Raw genomic sequence first — 17,963 nt, 5'->3', positions numbered from 1 at the left:
ACATAAATATACAATTTCACTTTTATAGTACAAATAAATCCAGACAAAATATAAAAATAAAATAAAAATAAAATCCAGACAAAATATAAAAATAAATTATAAATAAATAATAATAAATTAAATACAGATCAAATATAAAATAATTAATAAATTAAATACAGATAAATCCAATTATTGTCTATCTTACAGGTAATTAAACAAATACAATAGCACATTCATTATTTTGCTAAAAATGAGAGAGAGAGAGAGAGAGACAGCCAGACAGACAGACACAGACAGAGAGACAGACAGACAGACAGAGAGACAGAGAGACAGAACTAGAGGAAGAATGGCTTTGCAATCCATGTCTGCTACCAAGTTTCAGTTCAATATGTTATGAAAGGGTAAGTGGAAAAGTCTAGAAAACTTACCCATGTATAATATATGACATTTTCTCTAAGTCCACAAAGTGAAAAATTTGTGAAACACCCCGAAAGTCAAACTTGTGCTGTAACTCGTCATGGTAAAGCCAGGTTGAATTGTTGAAGTTTCAGTTGAATATGTTGAAGGGTATGGGGAAAACTGCAGAAAACCACAGGTGGGACGGACGGATGAACAGTCATATGGAGAGCAAACCTAAAGGCTCTTTCGGGTAGGGGACTAATAAACCGTTGAAATGAGACAAATGTCCATCGAGTCATTGACCAAACCGTTTAAAACAATAAGTGGTGAAGCATGTTGTCGATTAGGGGCCCAAAATGTTACAGGTGCTCTGATGGACTTCTCATATTGCCGTTGTCCACCGCAGATGGTCATGATTCTTGATTGGAAGTGGAACATAGGAGTTCTGTGCACACAAACCATGACTTATTCAACGATTTCCGATTCTCTTAGTTGATGCGTCCTCATCAAGTCGAGTTGTATTTATATCGAGGTTTACCAGGCAGAAATAAATGGACGAATCTTCCATCCTTTCTGACAGTGGTGGTCACATTTGAGAGGCCACTTGAAGGATAATTATCGGCCAGTTGGCTATTCTGTCTGTGCTTGATCCACAATATGATGACGACATACTGTACATCGTACGACTGTGCAGCAACAGATTACATCATGGGTATTTCCAATGCAGCGACCGCTTGCATTTAATAATCATCATTCAATAATAATAATAGCGTAAGGACTCGACTTTGTTATCCCTTTTACGCCGCACCCAGTGACCCGATGCCCACGGCACTAATGGATTTGCGATCTACGAACCGCACTCTTTGTTTATCACGTACAGCCATACTCGAAAAATCTGAATTAGCCGACGTTGGGACCCAAAAGCATCCGATTAACTGCCGATACGACGCCATCTTACGACGCCATCGTATTGGCGTCTGCTGGGCGAAGGCGAAGCAAGCCGTCCGCTGATTGGACAGGCGAAGGCGAAAGCAAGCCGTCCACCGAGTGGACAATCCAGAGCATGCATTTGTGCCGGTGTCGGCGATCGTTGTTCATATACGCACTCTTCATTCTCATCTTTCTTCCTAACTCTTACTCGGACAAGCAAATCCCCTATGCCATCCATAATGGTACACTCTATCCATACACCACATCCTCCCTTCCGTGGATGTTCCACGGGTTTCGGCTAGTCATTCAATAATCATCTCCTTTTCCCAACCATTAATCAGAGGTCAAGTCTCTTTGAAGAGTTACGACAAAATATAGATGTATTGCTTCAGCTGAAATCATTTGACTTGGTGTGATCCCATGCACTGACCATCGTCTGGAAGCCAATGATCTTGTAGCAAGGATAATACAATAACTGCAGGTATGCAAAATCAATTGGAAACTAGAACGGCACTCGGTAGAGCGCATACCTCCGCCAGGCTGAACAGTTTACGTTTTGTATGCCACTGATAGGCCGGATCTGGATTCGGACCTGAACCGAAATCGAATCGGCTTGTTCTTGTCACATACCAAACCCATCCACCAGGTTTTTTCACAAGTCGTCCACAACTTTTTGAAATATAATGTTATTTATCATTTTTGGTCCTATCGCTCAATGGTGAAGAATCGCTTTTAAAAATTCTCTGAACCGGATCCGTATTCGAATCTTCACCAAAATCGAACCAATTCTTCCTTGTCAGACACCCAAGCTCTCCACCGAGTTTAGTCCAAATCCGTCCACAACTTTTTGAGATATCGTGCTATATATAGTTCTTTGCCCCATCTCTCAATGATGAAGAATCGCTTAAAAAAAATTCGGATGCAGATCCGGATACAGATCTTCACCAAAATCTAATCATTTCGTCCTTGTCACATACCCAGCTTCACCAAATTTTGTCCAAATGTGTCCACAACTTTTTGAGATATCCTGTTCACAAACAAACATACAGGGGGTGAAAACATACCTTCCATCTACAGTAGGTGGTGAAGGTAATTAGATATTTGAGAGTTCTTGAAAAATAATTAAATATCACAAACTTTTTTTCGTGAGCAGTTCGTATCTTCAACGCATGTACAAGACAGTAAGATTTACATGTTGTACCGTGTTATAATAACATGGTATTGTAACAGGGAAGCAAAACTAGGAGGGGGGAGATTCTTGTCAATAATGTCTGCATTCCTTATAATTTATTTAAAAGCACACAGGTGTATCGTAAAGTCCTTGTAATTAATGAAGAAGTACAGGTGTACATCGTACAACCGGCGTTTTGCCAACCGGCACGCTTTACTAATTGGCAGTAACCGATGTTGCCAGTAGACCCTCATGGCGGCGCTCCTTGCAGTCCTTTTGGTGTCCATTAGTTGCATCATTTACCGTGACCGCGCTGTTTTTATTGTGAAATATCGCCGCATGACAAGGGAGGAGCCGCCTAACACCACGACAATGGAGGTCATGTCGCTGTACCAGTTGGTTCGCACGGAGAGCCAATCAGCGCACAGGCGCGAGATGATGATAGTCAAAGGGCAGTCAGCAAGGAGCGCTAGGGTCTATAACACGGCACATTAAAAACAATAACCTCGTTAAGACCCCGAGACGATTGATCCCATGTCAGACACCCAACCAAACCCATCCTGATCAGTTATACTACAACATCAACCCTTTAAAGTTGGGCGTGCTGTGCAGAGAATGAGAAGGCATGGGGACATGAAAAAACAAGGATGAAATGTAAAACCTTTTTTTCGTTCATTTGGTGGTGAAGCAAACTTTTAAGAATACCACCAACTGAAAAATCAAACCTTTTAAAGTGAACTCGTTTTTCAAGGTACACTGCCATTACCTGCCCTGCCACCGCTGTAAAGTAAGGCCAAAGTGGATCTTGAGCCGAGAATGGCGATGCTTGAGGGAAGCCGCCCGTGTGTCCTGGGAAGCCTCCCTGCTGCCCTTGCAATCCGTGCATGCCACCTGGCTGACCGGGCATTCCCATCATTCCTGGCATCACCCCTAGCTGGCCCTGCATTCCTTGCATTGCTGTAATTCCAGACTGTTGATACCCCTGTTGATAGCCAGCTGGGCCACCTGGAGCAGAGGCTCCGGCATGTTGGCCACCAAATCCTGGGAACTGGAGAGAGAAAGAGAAATACACAACAAACGGTTTTAACATCCGGGCTATTTTTTGCTCTTTGATGCTTCTCTCGGAGGTCCACAAATGAAAACAGGTTCGAATTTAATAGACAGATCAGCACCACTGTTCTTGCCTCTGAGTGCACAAAGTTACCTGATAGGTTCAGTTTGGAAAAATTACAACTTCCCGCCCTGATCTAAACAGGGGAAGGGGAAAGCAGTTACTTTAATATTAGCATCATGAGTTACGACTGAAGACATGAGGGCACAGATAATCTCGGCCTTCAAAATAATGATCCTAGCATCCCAATAATTTGGTGTGGGTTTGTTTTAACACTTTTTCCTCCTTTTCCTTTGTATACGGAGTCGAGGTTCGTGGAAGAGCATGAACATTGAACGGATCAGGATGCAACAGAACTAAAGGAACAGTAGGAGAGGGGAAGTGGGAACACACCAACAGCAGGGATGAGGGGAAAATAGAGGGAGACTTGGAAAAATAAGGAGGGGTATGGGGAAGAATGATGGGGAGAGGAGGACAAACCAGATGGACAAGAGGGATACAGAAGCAAACTCTCAGGAAGAAAAAGAAAACTGGAAATTTGGAAAGGGGTGGGCTTGGTGTTTTGGAATATTAAAGTGCTTTTGGATTACTAACGATTAACGGAGGTAGAGAAGATCGTGCTTTTGGACAGGGGATGATCTGGCGTATGGTGGACTGGTGAATGGCTGTCTTGAACATCTGGAGGGAAGAATGAGATTGAAGAGAATGTGGAAGTTCGTTCCACGGGCAGAAAAAAGAGAAGCAAATGAGTGGCGATTCTACATTTTGGAAATTTCACCAAAAGGAAGTTGATGGTGGACTGTTGTGCTCTGTATAAACCTGGAGATGGGAGATGGAGGTGAAGGGAAGGGGGCAAAGCACAGAACGAGCAGAGGGTGCAAGACCAGAAAGGAGGTGGAAGAAGTCAGAGTCCACCGACCCGTCTACGATGGGAAAGTGATAGGCCCATAGATTCACGTTCATCGCAGGAGATTCCAATAATCCTGTTTCCACGTCGTCAAGTTGAGTAAGGTGCAAGGCAGGGGCGCCAGCCAAGAGTGGAGAGCAGTAATCTATAGAGCTGTATATAAAAGCCTTGTAGGTGGATATGAGGTCAGGTGTGCCAAGGAAGAACTTTGTGCGACGTAAGATGTCCAGTCGGCTGGCTTTGGAGGCAAACTTTGAAATGTGGTTTTCCCAAGAAATATCATGGCCGATTAATGAGACCCATGAGTTTCAACGACTGAACTTCCTCCATAGGATTGTTAAGAAGGGAGGTGGGGAAGAGGGGGTTTGCCAGATGGTCCGTTTGGGGAGAGATCGTGAGTGTGAGATTTGTGAGGATTGAAAGACATATTCCAAGTGTTTGACTGGCTTGTGATTTTGCCAGGATCTGAAGAGAGGATAGAGGCTGCAGCCTGCCTGTCTGAAGGATGAGAGATGTCACGGCAGATGGTGGAGTTATCAGCACAGAGATAAAGAGAATTTTCCAGAGTCAGAGAGATTTATTGATGAAGATCAAGAATAGGACTGGGCCCAGAACACTGCTTTGGGGTACTCCTCCAGCCTTGACCGGGAGAGGAGATGGAATGATTCTGTTGAGAGCCCCATGTTGGCTACAAGAGTAGAGGAAATCAGTACGCCATGTGTGGAGTCGACCTTTGATGCCACAGGCAGACCGTTTGGAGAGTAAGGCAGGATGCCAGATTGTATCAAAAGCATGACACATGTCCAGAGAGACTGCCATAATCTCATATCTGGCATTGAGAGCCTCCATGCATTGTTGGGTAAAGTAGAACCCTCAGCAAGGTGGAGTGACCTGGTCTGAATCCAAATTGGTGATCTGAGATCAGGCCATTAGAAAAAAGGAAAGATGTCATATCAACTGCGATGTTGATGCCCTGATAAATACATGACATCCCTGATGATTGGAAGTAAGCTGACAGGTCTGTAGTTAAAGGAATCTGGTTTTTTTCACCTTTTTATATAATGCAGCGATGGTGGCAGAATTCCAAGCAGAGGGTAAGTGGGCAAATGACAGGGTGAAACGGGCAGAAAGAGGATCTCCAGGAGCAGCAGAGCATGTGCTTAGGACACGTGAGCTGTTGCAGTCCAGTCCAGCCGCAGGACGAGAGTCGAGGGTTGAAACGAACTTTCTCGGGTGCAATAGAGTCGAGGATCAGTTCAGTGTGACTGGGTAGGCTGGTTACAGAGTCAGAGAGATAGTTGAGTAAGAAAATTAAGAATTTACCATATTCTGAAGCACAGAAGTTTGGACTTTATTTGGGTGTGGGTGGATTCAGGATCACACACCTATTTTGGGCTTGGCATTAAGCACGAGACATACCGACAGGTATGAATCAGGTTCACATATTGATAAAGTATCTCACAAAACGCAATGAAACATCAAACGCAAAACATAATTAAAAATTCTGGTGATCAGAATCTATGAACGTTATATATATATTTTTTTATTATTATTATTATTATCAGCCTATTTAACCAAAGAAGCACACTGACCCTATGACATGACGCTGACGTCATGTGCAAAATTACACGAAATAAATTGACATTAAATTTAATTTACATAAGTTACATTAAATGATATATATATAAATATATATATATATATATATAAATAAATAAATATATATATATAAATAAATACATATATATATATAAATAAATACATATATATATATATATAAATAAATACATATATATATATATAAATAAATACATATATATATATATATAAATAAATACATATATATATATATAAATAAATACATATATATATATATATATAAATAAATACATATATATATATATATAAATACATATATACAGTATATATAAATAAATACATATATATAAATATAAATAAATACATATATATATATAAATAAATACATATATATATATATAAATAAATACATATATATATAAATAAATACATATATATATATAAATAAATACATATATATATAAATAAATACATATATATATATAAATAAATACATATATATATAAATAAATACATATATATATATAAATAAATACATATATATATATATAAATAAATACATATATATATAAATAAATACATATATATATAAATAAATACATATATATATATATATAAATAAATACATATATATATAAATAAATACATATATATATAAATAAATACATATATATATATATAAATAAATACATATATATATAAATAAATACATATATATATAAATAAATACATATATATAGAAATAAATACATATATATATATAAATAAATATATATATATAGAAATAAATACATATATATATATATATAAATAAATACATATATATATATAAATAAATACATATATATATATAAATAAATATATATATATATATATATAAATAAATACATATATATAAAAATAAATACATATATATATAAATAAATACATATATATATATATAAATAAATACATATATATACACAAAGAATTAAGTTAAGCACCCCCCCCGTTTTTTTACAACCTCGCACATTACAAGTTTGTTGTCGTCAAAACAGTGTAATATACCCATGATATTGCTATATTTTCTGGAGAAGTGATATTATGGTCACATAAAAACATAACAATCATGCCGTTGTCAATATTTTATTCTGAATAATTTAAGGTGAAATTTTTTGGGAATTTTAGGCATATTTTCACCTCAATTTAAGTATGGAGCTATAGGTCCATCACGGACAGTGTGGATGACGTTTATGTTTTCTAACGTACAGTCATTGTTCTGAGAAGACCTCTAGCGATCTTTGCGTCAATAACGTGTGTAGGACCCACGTGATCGGATCACTGACTCAACCAATCACTTTTTTTCACTTTGATCACTCAATTTCATCAATGGATAATTGCTAATGTCATACCAATCATTATTTGATCTCACATACCTTAGAATATATGCCAATGTATACATATACACAAAGAATATATATTAGGGGGTGCTTACCTTAATTCGTTGTGTAGGGGTGCTTAACTTAATTCTTTGTGTATATATATAAATAAATACATATATATATATAAATAAATACATATATATATATAAATAAATACATATATATATATATAAATAAATACATATATATATATATATAAATAAATACATATATATATATATAAATAAATACATATATATATATATAAATAAATACATATATATATATATAAATAAATACATATATATATATATAAATAAATACATATATATACTGTATATATATAAATAAATACATATATATATATATATATAAATAAATACATATATATATATATATATAAATACATATATATATATATATATAAATACATATATATATATATATAAATAAATACATATATATATATATATAAATACATATATATATATATATAAATACATATATATATATATATAAATACATATATATATATATAAATAAATACATATATATATATAAATAAATACATATAAATAAATACATATATATATATATAAATATATACATATATATATATAAATTAATACATATATATACATATATAAATAAATACATATATATACATATATAAATAAATACATATATATATAAATATATATATATATATATATAAATAAATACATATATAAATAAATACATATATCTATCTATAATTCCAGTAATCTCTGTGTGTGTGTGTGTGTGTCTGTCTGTGTGTGTGTTTGTTTGTCTGTGACCGCTGTTTCTCGACAACCACGGGTCCGATATACTTGAAACTTGCCAGGTATATTGCTGGGGACCCGAGGATGTGCCTTTTCAAGGTTTCATATTAATCGGACAATTACTTACCGAGATATGTCCAAAAAACGCTTCAACCAATCAGAGAGCAGCGAGCTATCACGTGTGCCGAACCGTTAATGCAATGCAAGCGTTAATGCGTTAATGCAAGGCTTTTCGTTTTTTCCCCTCTTCTCTTTCTACTTTTCCTTGCGATTAAATTGCAAACAGCCAAAATACGTTGGCGCTAATTGAATAATTGGCCATTAACACTAAAATAATCGTAACTGCGATATGCCAACTTCCGGACAGTGCAGCCTTCCATGTTGTTGTTGTTTGCAGCAGCTGTTTGCAGCAAGGGAAGGCTTTTCTTTTTCCCCCTCTTCTCTTTCTACTTTTCCTTGCGATTAAATTGCAAAAAACCAAAATACGTTGGCGATAATTGAATAATTGGGCATTAATAGATAGATAGATAGATATGCGATATGCGAACTTCCGGACAGTGTAGACTTCACTTCCGGCCTTACGGAAGTGCTCTATACTTACCGGCTATATACTTATTACTTACTGTCTATCTTATAGATAGATTGTAGATAAAGACAATGCCCCAATCGAGTCGTCGTTTACGCGAACGAAGGAACGAAGCTGCACGTAGTGCACGCGCAATGGAATCTGACGAGGAACGAGCTGCTCGCCTGGCACGCGACGTTACGCGCGTGACACGGCGTCGTGCAGCTGAAAGGGATGAAGACCGGACTGCTCGCTTGGCAGACAACACTGGACGCGTGGCAAGTCGTCGTGCAGCTGAAACGGCTGAAGAACGGACTGATCGCTTGGCAGACAACACTGGACGCGTGGCAAGTCGTCGTGCAGCTGAAACGGCTGAAGAACGGACTGATCGCTTGGCAGACAACACTGGACGCGTGGCAAGTCGTCGTGCAGCTGAAACGGCTGAAGAACGGACTGATCGCTTGGCAGACAACACTGGACGCATGTCAAGGCGTCGTACAGAAGAAACTGCTGAAGAACGCGCTGCTCGCTTGACACGCGACGTTACGCGCGTGACTGGGCGTCGTGCAGCTGAAACTGCTGAAGAACGCGCTGCTCGCTTGACACGCGACGTTACGCGCGTGACAAGGCGTCGTGCAGCTGAAACGGATGAAGATCGGACTGCTCGCTTGGCAGACAACACTGGACGCATGACAAGGCGTCGTGCAGCTGAAACGGATGAAGATCGGACTGCTCGCTTGGCAGACAACACTGGACGCATGACAAGGCGTCGTGCAGCTGAAACGGATGAAGATCGGACTGCTCGCTTGGCAGACAACACTGGACGCATGACAAGGCGTCGTGCAGCTGAAACGGATGAAGATCGGACTGCTCGCTTGGCAGACAACACTGGACGCATGACAAGGCGTCGTGCTGAAGAAATCCCTCACCAGCGAGAAGACCGGCAAGTAAGGGATGCCCTGCGTCATGAGGCTGTACACCGTGTGAGACTGGAGCAGGCTCACCATGACAATCGCAACCTTGCTCGATTCGATGATACCGATTTCTTCCGAGAGGTCCTTCATGGTGAGTACAGGCACGCGTTGAGCAGGACCTCAATATTTCAATGCCCTAAATGCTCGCATTGTGCTGCTTTGGTGTGGCATGAGGAGAGAAGAGGATTTTGCTGCAACCACGGCAAGGTCGTTCTTATGCATGATCCTACGAATCCAAAACCCGGTTCAATTCCATCACAACCTCCAGATGCTATTAAAAACCTTTTCCTTAACCAGGACTTTGTGAAGCACGCGAAACAGTACAACAACGCGCTGGCAATGGCAAGTATCGGTGTCCGAGAGATACGTATGCCTGGCTTCAATCCTGGAGTGCGCATACAAGGTAAGGTTTACCATTACATTGGTGCTCCTCTTGCCGATCTGGGTTGTACCCCACGCTTTGCTCAGATCTACTTTCACGATCCAGCCCATGAGCTGGATTATCGTCGTGCCCACACCTCGAACAGTGGCCTGAATGAACAGTTTTTGCTAAGAGCACAACAGGCCATTCATGAGTGCAACCCATACGTCCAGCAATTCAAATCAGCCATTGAGTATGTGGTTCATAATGATAGCGCCAATGAACTGAATATTGTGTTAACAGGTCGCACGCGGCGCCGAGACCTTCATCATGGTACCGTCAACCTTCCCTCAGCAGACAGCGATGTGGCTGTCATTGCTCCAGGGGCTATGACAACTGAGCAGTTTGGAAGGCTGGCAGTCGCTGTTCACCTCAGGGGAGGAGGTTTACAGACAATAGACGCCATGCATCCAGCGTATGACCCACTATCATACATACTTCTGCTACCCTGCGGCTCTCAGGGGTACCACACTGAGTTGGCAGGGACTACGCCAACAACTTTCTACCGCTACCATCTACAAGTACGTGATCCTACTCATCACTTCAATCTACTGCTTCGTGGTGGAAGGTTGACACAGCAGTACGTATGCGACATGATGGCAAAAATTGAGTCACACCGTCTCACTTGGATTCGCTGCAACCAGAAGTCAATTAAGGCAGAAAAGTATAAGATCATCGTTGATGCGTTAAACAGTGATGCTGAGGTGCTACCTGGACGCCTCACCATTCTGCCTCCGTCAATTTATGGGTCGCCACGTTGGTATGCCAAAGAGTTTCAGGATGCAATGGCTTTAGTCCGAGTCAAGGGAAAACCAGACTTTTTCCTAACTTTCACCTGCAACCCAAAGTGGCCAGAAATTAAAGCATCGGTTTTTGAGGGTCAGCCACCCAATGCAAGACCTGATATCATCGCCCGGGTGTTTCATATGAAGGTGGAAGCACTCCTCGCAGACCTCCTCAAGCATGACATCTTGGGGCATGTGGACGCTTACGTGATGGTGAAGGAAACGCAAAAGCGTCACCTTCCCCATATACACATGCTCCTGACCGTGGTACCTCGCGACAAGCCCAGAACACCTGCAGATGTCGATCGCGTGGTCTCTGCTGAGATTCCTGACAGCCTCACAAATCCGGAACTACACCGTATTGTGACATCACACATGATTCACGGCCCCTGTGGGGAATGGAACATCTTGAGCCCTTGCATGGCAGACCGGAAGTGCACAAAGGACTATCCCAAAGCCCTACGTCAAACGACAAGCTTCTCTGATGACTCCTATCCCCTGTACAGAAGACGGGCAGAAGCAGCACCTGGTGATCCCATCATGAAGACAATACGAGGCGGTGCTAACGTATTAGTTAACAATGCATGGGTTGTGCCTTACAATCCATATATTGTCCTCAGGTACGATGCTCACATCAACCTTGAGATCGTCTGTGCTGTCACCTGTGTCAAGTACCTGTACAAATACCTTGAAAAGGGCCCGGACCAGTGCCTGGTCAGACTAGAGCCTCATGAGAGGATGCGAGAGGCATTACGACATGATGAAGTGGCACGCTACGAACTAGGGCGTTACATCACCGCATCTGAGGGATACTGGCGCATATACGATTTCCCCATTCAACGCAAATACCCACCAGTCGAGATGCTGGCACTCCATCTACAGGATGAGCAGGTGATCACGTTCACTGACGAAGGTGCCATACAGAACGTGGCAGAGTCAGGACCCCCTGCAACAACCCTCACCGCCTTTTTCGAAGCCATGAATCTCCATCCACACATGCGTCTTGTTCTATATCCAGATGTATTCCAGCACTTCACCTACTTGAGGAAAAGGTTTCAATTGCGGAAGAGAAGGCTGAGTTTCCAGGATAACCGTAAGGCTGATACGGTTGGGCGGCTCCCCATTATTCCCGTCAACTCCCATACTGCCGAGTTGTACTATCTCCGCATGCTACTGTACCGCGTGCCTGGCCCCACATGCTTTCTGGATCTCCGTCGTGTTGGTGGTAGGGTCATGGAGACCTATCTGGCAGCCTGCATTGCATATGGCATCGTTGACAATGACCAGGAGGTGGATTCTGTTATGGAAGAGGCTGCAAATATTGCTTTTGGCCCTGCAGTCCGCGAAGTATTTGCCAACATGCTCATATTCGTTCTCAGAGGCAACCACGTGCAGTTCTGGGAAAGGCACAAGTATGTGCTGTGCGAGGACTTCATGCGTGCTGCAGGTGTGAATGTTCCAAATGGACGCATTGTGAGTGCAGTGCTACTAGAGCTGAGGAACAAAGTTGAGTGCCACGGCTTTTCGCTCAGTAGGACCTTTGGCCTTCCTGAGCCTGACCCAGTTCATTTCCAGTCTCGCATTCCGCGCGTCATCGAGCACGAAACAGTGCACAATATAGGAGAACTTGAGGCTCACATCGCTCAAACAGAGTGCCTTCTTAATGACGAGCAGCGCGTTGTTGTCGATACAGTGATGTGGAGTGTGGAACACGGACATGGCTGCATGCTTGCTGTTGATGCAAGTGGTGGGACTGGGAAAACCTTCACATTGTCTCATATACTCAACAAAGTGCGCGCAATGGGCAAAGTGGCTCTTGCAACTGCTGCAAGTGGTATTGCAGCTACGCTGCTGCCTAAAGGGGCCACCTTCCATAGTAGGACCAAGTGTCCTCTCATTCTCACTGATGAGTCCACTTGCAACATCAGTGAAAATGACACCACTGCAGCACTCATACGCATGACTAATCTGATGGTGGTGGATGAGGTTTCAATGATGGATCGTCGCGCATTGGAAGCAGCAGATCGAACATTCCAGTGGCTTCGGGGCTCCGAGGAACCATTTGGCGGCATCGCAATGGTTTTCAGTGGTGACTGGAGGCAAATCCTTACTGTTGTGCCACACGGTAGCCGTATTGACATAGTTGGAAGGTGCTTCAAGAGCTCATACCTGTGGAGAAAAGTGCAGATTCTTCGTCTCAGAGTAAACATGAGGATCATGCAGGGTGCTGGAGAACAACAGGACGAATCTGCTTTTGCAAAATTCCTGCTGGATCTGGGTGAAGGGAAGATTCCTGTCAATCCAGAAGAGGGTGAATTTGCTATTGAGCTCAGGGAACCGCTCATTCTTCCTGGTGAAAAACTTCAGGATATTGTCACTTGGGTGTACGAAGACTTGCATAACAACATTAGCAACCCCAAGTGGCTTTGCGAGCGTGTTATACTATGTCCGACCAATTCTGAAGTCGATCAGGTAAATGCCTACATGACGACCATATTTCCAGGGGAGGAACATGTTTGCTGTAGCGTCGATACAGCGGAATCTGAGGGTGATCATTTGTATCCGCCTGAGTTCCTGAACACCCTCTGTCCATCTGGTATGCCGCCTCATCGTATCTCTCTCAAGGTGGGTATGGTCATCATGCTGCTGCGAAACTTCGACCAGCAGAGCGGGCACTGCAATGGCTCAAGGTACATCATACTTCAGATCCTTCCAAATCTGTTGGTTGCACAATCTGTGATGGGTGTCAATTCTGGACGCACATTGCTCATTCCACGCATAACCTTGAGTCCATCTGACAACATGTTCCCGTTCACTCTGCGGCGTCGGCAGTTTCCGGTACGACCCTGCTTTGCCATGACTGTGAATAAATCCCAAGGACAGTCGCTACACCATGTTGGGATCTTCTGCTCACGAGACTTCTTCAGCCATGGTCAGTTCTACGTGGCGGCCAGTAGGGTTGGCAGATCCAGCAGCCTCCGCATTCTTGCCCTGGACGAGGAAACAAAGAAGAAGCGCCGTTTCCTCAGCAACGTTGTTTATGAAGAGGTGCTAACGAGATAAAGGTGTGTACAATGGACATGTAGGCAATTTTTATTATTATTTATTTATTGAAGAACAATTGTTTCGAACGAATTCTTCAAAAATAGTGCACAACTTCTTTTGGCAGTCGTACACCATGTTGGGATCTCCTGGAGAGGTGCCGTTTCCTCACCAATGTTGTTTATGAAGAGCTGCTAACGACATACAGGTGTGTACATGTGGACAATTCTTATTATTTATTTATTGATTGAAGAAACATTGTTTCGCAAAGAATTCATCAAAATAAGTGCACAACTTCTTTTGGCAGTTGTACACCATGTGAGGATCTCCTGGAGAAGTGCCGTTTCCTCAGCAATGTTGTTTATGAAGAGCTGCTAACGACATACAGGTGTGTACATGTGGACAATTCTTATTATTTATTTATTGATTGAAGAAACATTGTTTCGCAAAGAATTCATCAAAATAAGTGCACAACTTCTTTTGGCAGTTGTACACCATGTGAGGATCTCCTGGAGAAGTGCCGTTTCCTCAGCAATGTTGTTTATGAAGAGCTGCTAACGACATACAGGTGTGTACATGTGGACAATTCTTATTATTTATTTATTACTTGAAGAAAAATTGTTACGAAAAGATTTCATCAAAATAAGTGCACAACTTCTTTTGGCAGTCGCTACACCATGTTGGGATCTTCTGCCCAAGGGCCTTCTTCAGCCATTGCCAGTTCTACGTGGCGACCTCTAGGGTTGGCAGTTCCAGCAGCCTCCGCATTCTTGCCCAGGACGAGGAAACAAAGAAGAAGCCCGTACGTGGTGCCTTATGAAGTGGTGCTAACGACATAAAGGTGTGTACAATGTACATGTAGACAATTTTTATTATTCTTTGTTTGGGAGGGAGATGGGAGGGTGATGGGGCAGGGTGATGGGAGGATGATGGCAGGGTGATGGGAGGGTGATGGCAGGGTGATGGGAGGGTGATGGCAGAGGGTGATGGCAGAGGGTGATGGGAGAGTGATGGGAGGGTGATGGGGGGAAGATGGGAGGGTGATGTGGCAGGGTGCTGTGGCAGGGTGATGGCAGGGTGATGGCAGAGGGTGGTGGCAGAGGGTGGTGGGGGGGAGATGGCAGGGTGATGGGAGGGTGATGGGAGGGTGATGGCAGGGTGATGGGAGGGTGATGGCAGGGTGATGGGAGGGTGATGGCAGAGGGTGATGGCAGAGGGTGATGGGAGAGTGATGGGAGGGTGATGGGGGGAAGATGGGAGGGTGATGTGGCAGGGTGCTGTGGCAGGGTGATGGCAGGGTGATGGCAGAGGGTGGTGGCAGAGGGTGGTGGGGGGGAGATGGCAGGGTGATGGGAGGGTGATGGGAGGGTGATGGCAGGGTGATGGGAGGGTGATGGCTGGGTGATGGGACGGTGATGGCAGAGGGTGATAGCAGAGGGTGATTGCAGAGGGTGATGGCAGAGGGTGATGGCAAAGGGTGGTGGCAGAGGGTGGTGGGAGGGAGATGGCAGGGTGATGGGAGGGTGATGGGAGGGTGATGGGGGGGAGATGGGAGGGTGATGGGGCAGGGTGATGGGGCAGGGTGATGGGGCTGGGTGATGGCAGGGTGATGGCAGGGTGATGGGAGGGTGATGGCAGGGTGATGGAAGGGTGATGGCAGAGGGTGATGGCAGAGGGTGATGGCAGAGGGTGATGGCAGAGGGTGATGGCAGAGGGTGATGGCAGAGGGTGATGGCAGAGGGTGATGGCAGAGGGTGATGGCAGAGGGTGATGGCAGAGGGTGATGGCAGAGGGTGATGGCAGAGGGTGATGGCAGAGGGTGATGGCAGGGAATTAACATTAACGAATAACATTTGTAATGTAATAATTTGTAATAATTTGTAGTAATAGATATAATAATAATAACGAATTCTGCTCTGTTTCAATTCTGTTTCAATTTGCTGATATGCTTTGCAAACCTTTTTTTTTTTTAACTATTTTAAAACTAATACAATTCGAACATGGAATACATACTGACACTGCACTTTCAGGTCTCCTACAAATCCTACCCTGTCGCCTCACCGTGGCGTAGGAGTGGCAATGGTCAATGGCATCGAATGTCATGGCTAGCAAAGACAGGGAGGTACACTTGATTTAAATTTGGAAATTGTTTTTTTTTTTTTTTTGGCCACGGAACGGGCACCCACGTACGGGCACGTCCTAGTATATATAAATAAATACATATAGAAATATATATATATAAATAAATACATATATATATATAAAGAAATACATATATATATATAGAAATAAATACATATATATATATATATATAAATAAATGTATATAAATAAATTAATACATGTGTGTGTGTGTGTGTATATATATATATATATATATATATATATATATATATATATATATATATAACGGAATTGCAGCGTAGAACCGCCATCGAAACTTTCGCAGAGATTTTTTCTTCAGCAGAATATGGAAATTTCATGGGTCACGTGTTCGACCACGTGGTAAAATGTGGCCCTTGTCGTGTACGAGGAGCTGTCATTTCCTAACAATGGTTGTGGCGAGGACGTCACGAAAATCCAGCCTATCCAACCATGACTCAAAGTGCACAGGCGGCCAGGCCCGGCACATGTCCTCTCTGCGTTAAACAATTCTCCAGACACCGAAGCCTCGAATATATTCCCGCCAACGCAACTATTACTATACTATATATGCAGCGAGGGATGGACGCGGTCCAGTTAATCAGGCAGCGCCCATCATCTACAAATTGAGCCATTCGCTTCCGTGTTCTCGTCCACTCTGGACAAACTCGTGTCTATCTTTGTTAAAAGCTTTGAGCTTGTCCGAATGTGCCTGTCTTAGATAAATGAATGCGTGTCGCCTTACCCAAAAGCCTACCTGTCCGTAAGTCGGATAAGCCATGGCAATTCCACAGGAAGAGCTGAAAACTGTCTTAACTCATTCTTTCGTCCTTCGTTGGTATTGTTGTTGTTGTTGTTGTTCGTTAACCTTTCATCGTGGTTTTAAAAAAGTCCTTTCGGCACATTATGAAACGATTTACGGCCTAACATCAGTTTATTTGTAAAATATTAAGTTATATCTTCCAAATCGATGCAATCCGACGTTTGTAGTTTATTATCTTTCCACAATTGGATGTTCACAGGCACTCGTCCCCACGAGGACCCTGACTGGAAAAGCAAAAAACAAAAAAAAAAACGCTCAGATGTAATGGATTTCCACACATATCTTAAAAAAAGTAACATGATAATATCGATTTTACCGAGAACTAAACACTTTATTTAGTCGTGTATTTATATATGGGTGTATTCCTTCCTTCATTCTCCCTACTTCGTTCATTCCGCTCAAACGTCACTTAATCCACCAACTTCCTTTTGGGTTTCTTTTCTCACTATTCGTTTAACAAATGATTTGTGACTTGAAAACATTTCTCATTCTTGTGTCCTTCGTTCTTTTATTAATCTCTAAAATAATTGTATAATCTCTTCAAAACCAACCAAGGAGAATAACATTTTCAAACGTATAAATGCTAACAACCGAAATACAAAACTGTACTGGAAAAATGCAAGAAACCTTTCAAACCAAGATCGAATGTTGAGGAATCTACCACGAACTAACTGACATGGCCAGCATGCATTGAATCAAAGCTGATACCAAATATTTATTTGCATATGTATACAGAATACACATTTCATATAAATGTATGTGTAGATGCGTGTATATATGCATATTGATGTGTTTATCTGTGTATATTCTTCCATTATATTAGATATGATTTGATGTACCGTACTTTTTTTTTTACAGAGCGTTGGTGCTGCTGAAGCAGTTTCTTGGCAAGGGTTATACTTATACTGC

General features: G+C 42.0%; 1 protein-coding gene across 2 annotated transcripts in view; it reads right to left on the bottom strand.

The window, feature by feature from the left end:
- The window catches only part of LOC137434018 (sorcin), a 33,296-nt gene extending 16,031 nt beyond the window's left edge, over positions 1-17,265 (bottom strand). The window contains exons 1-2 of one of the 2 annotated variants that reach the window (XM_068126611.2): positions 16,989-17,265; positions 3,249-3,530 (exon numbers count right to left, since the gene is read on the bottom strand). In XM_068126611.2, coding sequence (XP_067982712.1) covers positions 3,249-3,530; positions 16,989-17,012 — 306 coding nt within the window. In that variant the 5' untranslated portion in view covers positions 17,013-17,265. Of the gene's footprint in view, positions 1-3,248; positions 3,531-16,976 lie in introns of both variants that reach the window. The other variant, XM_068126609.2, reaches the window with a different exon arrangement.
- Between the last annotated feature and the right edge of the window lie 698 nt (positions 17,266-17,963).

Source organism: Myxine glutinosa, chromosome 10 (assembly GCF_964187855.1).
Source record: "Myxine glutinosa chromosome 10, kmMyxGlut1.1, whole genome shotgun sequence".
Classification (NCBI taxonomy): domain Eukaryota; kingdom Metazoa; phylum Chordata; class Myxini; order Myxiniformes; family Myxinidae; genus Myxine; species Myxine glutinosa.
This window is presented reverse-complemented; position numbering and strand designations above follow the sequence as displayed.